Raw genomic sequence first — 8,821 nt, forward strand, 5'->3', positions numbered from 1 at the left:
AAAAAAAAAAAAAAAAAAAAAAAAAAATTTGGCGAGCCATGGTGGCTCATGCCTATAATCCTAACACTTTGGGAGGCTGAAGTAAGAGGACTGCTTGAGCCCACGAGTTTGAGACCAGCCTATACTACACAGTAAGACCCCAGGTTCTACAAAAAATTTCAAAATAATTCCTGGGCTAGGTGGCACATGTCTGTGAGCCCAGCTACTCAGGAGGCTGAAGTGAGAGGATCACTTGAGCCCAGGAGGTCGAGGATGCAGTGAGCCATGATTACACCACTGCATTCCAGCCTGGGCAACAGAGAGAGACTCTGTCTCAAATAATAATAATAATAATAATAATAATAATAATTTTAAAAACTTTTTTGGCCAAGTGTGGTGGCTCACGTCTGTAATCCCAGCATTCTGGGAGGCCAACATGGGCAGATCACTCAAGGCCAGGAATTCAACACCAGTGTGGCCAACATGGTGAAACTCCATCTCTACTAAAAATACAAAAAGTGGCGTATGCCTGTAATTACAACTACTTGGGAGGCTGAGGCACAAGAATTGTTTGAACCTGGGAGGCAGTGGTTACAGTAAGTGAAGATCACGCCACTGCATTCCAGTCTGGCAGAGCGAGACTCTATATATGTTTAAACAAACAAAGCTGTTTTTTTTTTTTTTTTTTTTCAAAGATGGAGTCTCGCTCTGTTGCCCAGGCTGGAGTGCAGTGGCGCAATCTCGGCTCACTGCAACCTCTGCCTCCCAGGTTCAATCGATTCTCCTTCCTCAGCCTCCCAAGTAGCTGGGACTACAGGTGCCTACCACCACACCCATCTAATTTTTGTATTTTTAGTAGAGATGAGGTTTTACCATATTGGCCAGTCTGGTCTTGAACTCCTGACCTTGTGATCCGCCCGCCTTGGCCTCCTGAAGTGCTGGGATTACAGACGTGAGCCACTGCACCTGACCAAACAAACCTTTTTTCATTGTTTCAGACACAGGATTTTGCTATGTTGCCCAGGCCAGACTCGAACTCCAGGACTCAAATATCTACCCACCTCAGCCTCTGGAGTAGCTGGGTCTACAGGAACGTGCCACTGTGCCTGGCTTTCTCCCTTTTAAACTAAAATTGACCCCAAAAATAAAGTCAAACACAAAATTAAAAGTGGTCTAACTTTAAGCATAGGAATACAGGACAGACCAACTTCTACTGACCTAATTTATAGGTCGAGGAGTTACTACTGCGTAAGTCATGGTTCAGGGTCTTATCTTTCTTCTTTTTTTCCCCCTCCCTCTCTGTCATCTTGTAGGTTCAGGGTCAAAAGAAAAAAAAGCCCACCAGGCGTGGTGGCTCATGCCTGTAATCCCAGCACTTTGGGAGGCTGAGGCGGGTGGATCACGGGGTTAGGAGATCGAGACCATCCTGGCCAACATTGTGAAACGCCATCTCTACTAAAATATAAAAAATCAGCTGGGTGTACTGGCATGCTGTAATCCCAGCTACTCAGGAGGCTGAGGCAGGAGAATCGCTTGAACCCAGGAGGTAGAGGTTGCAGTGAGCCAAGATTGCGCCGCTGCACTCCAGCCTGGCGACAGAGCGAGATCCTGTCTCAAAAAAAAAAAAAAAAAAAAAAAAAAAAAAAAAGAAAAGAAAAAAAAAGAAAAGAAAAGAAAAGAAAAAAAAGTCCTTACTGGAATTAATATGGAATAAAGGAAGAAAGGCAAAGAGACTATATCCAACTACAGATACATGCTTCTTTGAGAAGGAACTTTTCTTCACTTCCTATCTGCCTAGAGATGCCTTGCTCTCCGTCTTCTAAACAAAAAAGTGAATAGAAGTAATGGAATTGGAGGCTCAGAATAGAATGCTGTACCATCCAGAGAAAAGATGGCCACTGAGCTCTTCCATCAGTGAAGAGCTGGTAAATGTTTAACAACTGATCTTCCAAAGGAGAGCAGGAGGAAGTGCCCAGATATGTGGCATTTGCTGATCTTTGGGCTTTAAATAATCTGATTTCGGCCGGGCGCAGTGGCTGACACCTGTAATCTCAGCACTTTGGGAGGCCAAGGCGGGCGGATCACCTGAGGTCAGGAGTTTGACATCAGCCTGGCAAACATGGTGAAATCCCGTCACTACTAAAAATATAAAAAAATTAGGTGGGCATGGTGGCAGGTGTCTGTAATCCCAGCTACATGGGAGGCTGGGGTAGGAGAATCGCTTGAACTCGGGAGGTGGAGGTTTCAGTGAGCCAAGATCATGACACTGCACACCAGCCTGGGCAACAAGAGTGAAACTCCATCTCAAAACAAAACAAAAAACAAAAGGCTGGGCACGGCGGCTCACGCCTGTAATCCCAGCACTTTGGGAGGCCAAGGCGGGCGGATCACCCGAGGTCAGGAATTCAAGACCAGCCTGACCAACATGAAGAAACCCCGTCTCTACTAAAAATACAAAATTAGCCAGGCATGGTGACACATGCCTGTAATCCCAGCTATGTGGGAGGCTGCGGCAGGAGAATCACTTGAACCCAGTAAGCAGAGGTTGCAGTGAGCCAAGATTGCGCCATTGCATTCCAGCATAGGTAACAAGAATGAAACTTCACCTCAAAAAACAAAAAAATTCTGATTTCAAGCTACCAACATTACATTACTGTTCATGGGAAGAGATGCACAATAACACATAAGCACATCGTTATATTGTATTTCCACCAGGTGTATACAACAGGCAAAAATAACCTCAAGAGCACAAATACAATAAAATGAAATAATGAGGAAGTAATACATTTTGAGTATATGTTACCCACTTTTAGTCTAATATATTTAATTATAAGTTTATGTAATTTAATTGTAAGTAACAGCTGTGTTTAACAACCTGTTTGCAAAATTCCTGAAAATTTGACAACTGGCTTGTGCAAACTGGTACAAGGCAGCTCCGGCACAGCACTGCCTCCCACACACAGGCCTACCTGATGACATGATTAATGATGATAGGTTCTGGTGGCATAAGCAAGGCATGGAGCCGCTGAGGGATCTCTGAAAACTTCATACGCTGAGACTCAAAGATCTATAGCAAAGGAGAGAAGCACGAGGTTAGCATTTTGAGTGTAGCTAGTGTTCTAATGGATTCTAGCAAAAGAATGGGTCCATTACTTACCTGCTGCAGGTACTTGTCACAGATGACAAACTCCCGCTCATGAGGGTCCTGGAGCTTATGTGTCTTAATATATTGCCACAGTGCTTGGATGATCACTGGACGAGTCTGGGTGTGGATGCCCAAGAGCCGAGCTAGGCGGGGGTCTAATTTAAACTGGGGAGGCTGCAGGGAACCAAAGGGTATAGGGGACGAAGCTAGTTAGCTGGGTCTATATGCAGCAATATATTCAAGCTATTCAACAACAATGTAGTGCTTTTTCTGGGACAGAAAAATTCTAGGAAGAACTCAGAGATGACTAAGACTCTATCTGTGTGACAAAGTGGCAAATTATTCACAACTAGACATAAACCCTTTAAAGTGAGCCCACTGACAGGATATGGCTGTGAAAGCTGGACCCCCTCACACCACCACAGAATACCTGGTAATCCAGCATCAGCAGGACAGTACACCGTACATTCACGTCTCCCGGCCGCTTCACCTGAAAGCCATCGGTCTCCTGGGTAGTGGCGGTCCTGTGCCACTACAGAGAGGAAGATGTCAGGGGGTGCTCTCCCAGAGGAAGAGCTGGGGTGGGAGGGAAGAGCTTCTGTAATGACTGAATATTCAACTTTGATTACTGAGGCTACTGGAGAAGAGCAATAGCATGAGGCATTTTAAAAAACTGCATATGGCTCTGGGATTACTGTCTGTGTATAAGTAGATCAACCTTTTAATTCTGTTTGTGGCTGCATTTAAATAAACCTGAATGTCCGGTGATAATTCTATCCACAAAATGGATAATACACATGTGAACAGTAACATAACATAGCTATCATTTACTGAGTACTTAACTATGTGTGAGAGTATTCTAAGACATTTGCCTGGATTATCTCACTTCCCAAACATCTATACAAGATAGGTACAATTATACTTATTTTACAGGTGAGAAAACGAATGCTCAGCAGAATAGAGTAACTTGCCTAGGTCAAACAGCCAGTAAGTGGCAGAGCCACCATTTGAGCTCTGGTGTGTTTGATTCTACAGTCCACATTCTTAGCCACTATACTCTACTGCTATAAAATTAAATTAATATATTTACAAGTTTCTATTGATTCTATGACTTACTTCCCTTATTAGATGGTAAAGACCTTCCCATGTCTCTTAGTAGTTGAGGTTAAGGGGCTGCAGCTACACTGGCAAAGAAAGGAGCAGGTTAAGTTCACTTGGAGTGCTGGCTGGACTGTCATTCTGGTTTTGCCTGTATCCCAAAGAATACTGTTGCTAACATGGGCTTCAAAATGGTGTGCAATCAGGCATCATAATAAAGGATTTTTGCTGAATTGGAATGTAAATGTAAATGGAGCACAGACCAAGAGGAAGTCCCAGATCTATAATGGTAACTTTGGCAAGTACTAGTACCCTATCAGTCAATCCCTCTAATTACAGCAACTGCTACCAGTAAAAAGTATGATTGGTGCATGGATAACTACATCTCACCATTATTAACAAGCAAGACGCAGAGATGGCATGGCACGTACAAGAGGCCACCAGCAGACTTTCCCTTGAAAGAGGCGGCAGTGACCAGGACAGTAACATTAAAAAGATGGGACAAGTTAGATTACAAGAGCCCTTGGTCCTAACTAAACATGCTAGTGCCATCTAGAGGTCAACGTGCAAACTGTACACCTGGAGTGGTACTGTGTACACCTAGAGTGACCACTTTATACCTCCCCCTCTCCTTAGACATTAAAACATGGCTCCCAAGTCCATCATCCTCCAATCAGAGTCAAAACCTAGAAGGCAGAACTACTCACTTCTACCAGATGGTTGTCTGGCCCATACAGGTCTTTGTCCAGTTCAATCACCAAGGACTTAAAAAAGGAAGAGAACTTCCTCTTTTGTTTAGTGGCATCATATTTGGACAAGGCTGACTAGAGGAGAGAAAAGAAAAATCACGTTACGAAAGGCCAGAAGAAACTTCCCAAGACAAAATCCTATGAAAAAGGAACCCCAACACAATGAGAAAAAACTCAAAAAATATTTTCTGAATATCTCTTAGGAGAGATAGGCAAAGTAGGCAGCTGCAGGTATTAAACCAGTCATGGTAACAACAGAACCCTGAAGAAGCAGCCTAGAACACATACAGGGTCACTGTTTTACCCACCTCATTTGCCCAAGGGAAATGAGGCAAGTTAAGCAAACCATTGCATATAACTAAGCGAGTTTGAGCAGAGAAAAGTCTGACTCTAGAGGGGAAATGAATCACAGGCAATAAGCAGCCAGAACAAAAACAGCTTTATTTGGACAGAATGACACCACCAGCAGATGGACCGGACCTATATAGGGAAGGAGGCTCTGACACTGAGCCCTGGTTCTCCTGCAAAAGTGCATTCCAATTAGCTTGCCTGCGAGCAGCTAAAAATAGAGCACGAGAATGTATGGGAATGAGAGAAAGGTGAGCTTCCCCGAGGAGCTTCTGGGTTGGGAAGTTTGGGGGCTATCACCTGTCAGCTGATGCTCCCCAGGAAGCAACAAAGAGCCTGTCAAGAGAAATCTATCCTACTTAAACTATGGGGTGCCTCCAATGAAAGTTGAGAAGATGGAAATACCACAAGAACTGAGAGAGGAAACATGGCCTCAAATTAAGTGCAAACTCGACTAAAAACAAAACAAAACAAAAACTAAATAATCTACAGATACGGCTAAATCCAATAGCCAGCAGCACCAAGAGGAGGGTAAACCACAAATCAGATCCCAGGACAATAAGGTTCTCCATATGACACCAGTGAGGATCAAAGGTGTGGGGGCAAACACAAAGGACCATTGTCTTTCAGTGCAGGGAACAGCGTCCCTCTCCCTACTGGTCCCAAAAGGAGCTGTGAGCACCAGTTAGGCTTCCTGCTGACCAGACAACACTGTTCATTCCCAGCAGCTCCCACCCTAGACGCCAACCACTGTGGACCTTGAACTCACATCCTCCAGGAGCCGTCCTTCTACCCGAAGCTCCCAGGAAGCCACCGTCCCTTCCCCATCCTCGGCATCTGACTTAGCCGGATTGAAAGTGTTAGAAATGAAAATTCGCAGCTTCCGTTTTTGCTGAGGAAGGCAGAAACAGGATTGATCGTGGGGCTTCAGTGGTCTGATGTTGAAGACAAGAGTCTCCCCAAACCCCGAAATTACTTCTAACAGACTGGCTTACTGTCTACCCAGTCCCTTGGGTGGGTGGATGAAGATTCCATTTAGAAGAGGAGTACTGGCCATCAGTCTAAGTACAAGTGCATACAGTGGGATGCCAGGTGGACAAAGTCATGCAAGGTGGCAGGTTCCCAAGGTAGCAGAGCAGTTACAGCAAAAACATGGACAAGGGTATATTTGTAGTGCAAGAGACATCAAGAGCCCCTCCCCCTTTGCCATTCTGTTCTTATCCTCCTAATGTAATTCTCCGTTTGTAGGCGGAAGGGAGAGATGCAATTTAAATGCCAAGGAGAGTTGTGCTGTGCCTTTGATTTCTCATCCTAAGCCTGCTGAAGGTTCCTGGGTCCTCTCCTTTGGCTCTCTGCTTAGTAATTTCCTGTGTTACCTTGATGGGACGTTTCAAGGCCTCTTGGATATCTAGTCGTTTCCTCATGATAGTCTGGTCCAGTTTCCTTTCAAAAGCCAAGAGATCCATATAGGCCTGGGATTCTGGTACCAGTTCACGAATCTTAGGAACAGAAAAATTAATTGAAATCTAGGCTGATTCATCTCTATACTCAAACTCACTACATTTTCCAGAAGACAGACAGCCTGGACTCACCCTTTGAGGTAGAATTTTGTCAGCCATCTTCTTTTTCTTTGCACTGTTGGGAATAAATACTATTATCAGGTTGGGACAGAACTAGTCAGAACGTGAAAATAAGCTGTCAGCATGTCCATTTATAGTAATGTGAAGGGATTGCAAAGCTTCTCTCAAATCAAAGAACTACCACCACCACCACCACCAAGCATTCTCAATCATCCTGTAGCACCATCTGCTGACACAGCACCACCACTTCTTGGTTCAGGTAATCCCACCACCTGTGTACTCCCAGGCTCCCTCCCTCCCTCCCTCTGCCCCAGGATCATCTTACTTGTGGTTTCGATTTTGGACAGCCTGCTGCTGGACCTGCTGGATCTGCTGAGGGGCAGGTCTCTTGCGGGACTGATCCATCCCTGACTGGGCCAGGCCAGGTCGGACTGAAGGGTTCCCCCCATAGCCAGGGGGTCCCATGGAAGGTCCCTGAGGTGTCATTCGGCTGCCTGGCAACATACCTGGTCTCTACAGAGGGGAGAGGACCCAGAGATGTCATGGTTTCACCTGCTAAACCCCACTAAGAAAGAAAAGCAGGGAACGCCTGAGTTCTTTGAATGAAGTAAGGTTTACGGATGGAATGGAGAACAATGAGACGAGAACCCTCTGCTCCAGCAGTGACTCCACAGAAATATGAGTCCAAAAGCTAAGCGAGAGCCAGATTATACTCAAATTATCGGTCTATTTTGGATCGGACACATCGGACATCGCTAGTTCCACATTTACTCTGCTAGCTACTATCTCTTTAGAAGCTGACCTCAATTTGTCAACTACACGTTCTGTGTTCCTCTGATCACTGGAGCTGCTCAAGCCCCTCTGCACTCCGGCCCTCGTATAGGTATCCCTGGACCCACTTCACCCACCCTGGTTCTCTACCGACTCCCCACGGAAACAATGCCCTTAGGAGCAGGTGTGGACGCCAACTGTCTCCCCCTCTCTTCCTGCGCACTGCCTCCCCAACCCCACCTAGAGCCCGAACCCCTCCCAAGGGAGTCCCTCCTACTTCTCCCCCCACCCCTGTCACTCCCACGTCCCCGCTCGGCCCCGCCCCCGGCCCGCGCGTCCCTCCTCCTGCCCCACTCACCGGATAGGCCGCTCCGGGCATCGGGGAGCGGTACAGCCCTTGACCCGGAGCCGGGCCCATTCGCACGGGAGGCCCGGGAGTTCCGCCCGGGCCCAGGGCAGCAGCCGCGCCCGCCCCTCCTGAGGCTCCGGCGCCGCCGCTCGGAGCCACAGACTGGAAACCCGCCCGGGCCGCCATCTTCCCGGAGCCGCCGATGCAGCTGCACAAAGAACCGGAACCGGAACTCCCCCCGCCCCCCGAGCGCCCCCCGAGCGCCCGCCTGTTCCCCCGGCCGGCTGGCCGGCACGGGAGGCTCAGGGCAGCGAGACTGTCGCCTAGAGAGGAGCGACTAGCGGAAAAGGCGTGCTGGCCACGCCCTCCCGCCTTCACGGTCCTGGAGGGAAAACCATAGAGAAGAACTCTGGGATAGAGAGGTCCTGTGAGCGGGCGTCCCCAGGCCGACGGGAGGTAGACAAGGACCTGGAAAAGGGGACGGACCACAGCCTTAGCCCCAGTCTCAACCCCGACTCGAGCCCGCTGATGAAGAGGTGCTTGGAGTAATAGCTTCATTTTGGCGCATGGCATTAACTTCCCAAAATGCTTTGATTACTTTTCGTTTCATTTTCTTACTGCTATAACTATCGGGCTGAGGAGCGAAACACAGTTTATTCCATTTTCCAAATGGGAAAGCTGAACTCACAGGTGAACGACTTGGCAAAGGTCAACCAGCAAGTTAGCCATAAAGCCGAAGCCAAGATTCCACATCTTCTTGCTCATAGCCCGGGACTCATTCCACAGATAAAGTGCCTCAAAA

The 8,821-nt window shown here is 47.2% G+C and overlaps 1 protein-coding gene across 2 annotated transcripts in view; it reads right to left on the reverse strand.

Annotated features, from left to right (window-relative positions):
• Nucleotides 1-8,821, reverse strand: part of SMARCD1 (SWI/SNF related BAF chromatin remodeling complex subunit D1) — a 16,097-nt gene extending 7,276 nt beyond the window's left edge. The window contains exons 1-9 of one of the 2 annotated variants that reach the window (XM_017894741.1): nucleotides 8,029-8,631; nucleotides 7,225-7,412; nucleotides 6,912-6,954; nucleotides 6,696-6,818; nucleotides 6,089-6,211; nucleotides 4,930-5,046; nucleotides 3,555-3,656; nucleotides 3,137-3,298; nucleotides 2,949-3,046 (exon numbers count right to left, since the gene is read on the reverse strand). In XM_017894741.1, the coding sequence (XP_017750230.1) occupies nucleotides 2,949-3,046; nucleotides 3,137-3,298; nucleotides 3,555-3,656; nucleotides 4,930-5,046; nucleotides 6,089-6,211; nucleotides 6,696-6,818; nucleotides 6,912-6,954; nucleotides 7,225-7,412; nucleotides 8,029-8,592 (1,520 nt within the window). In that variant the 5' untranslated portion in view covers nucleotides 8,593-8,631. Of the gene's footprint in view, nucleotides 1-2,948; nucleotides 3,047-3,136; nucleotides 3,299-3,554; nucleotides 3,657-4,929; nucleotides 5,047-6,088; nucleotides 6,212-6,695; nucleotides 6,819-6,911; nucleotides 6,955-7,224; nucleotides 7,413-8,028 lie in introns of both variants that reach the window. The other variant, XM_017894743.1, reaches the window with a different exon arrangement.

Source organism: Rhinopithecus bieti, unplaced genomic scaffold, assembly GCF_001698545.2.
Source record: "Rhinopithecus bieti isolate Rb0 unplaced genomic scaffold, ASM169854v2 scaffold_24390, whole genome shotgun sequence".
In the NCBI taxonomy this organism is placed as follows: Eukaryota; Metazoa; Chordata; class Mammalia; order Primates; family Cercopithecidae; genus Rhinopithecus; species Rhinopithecus bieti.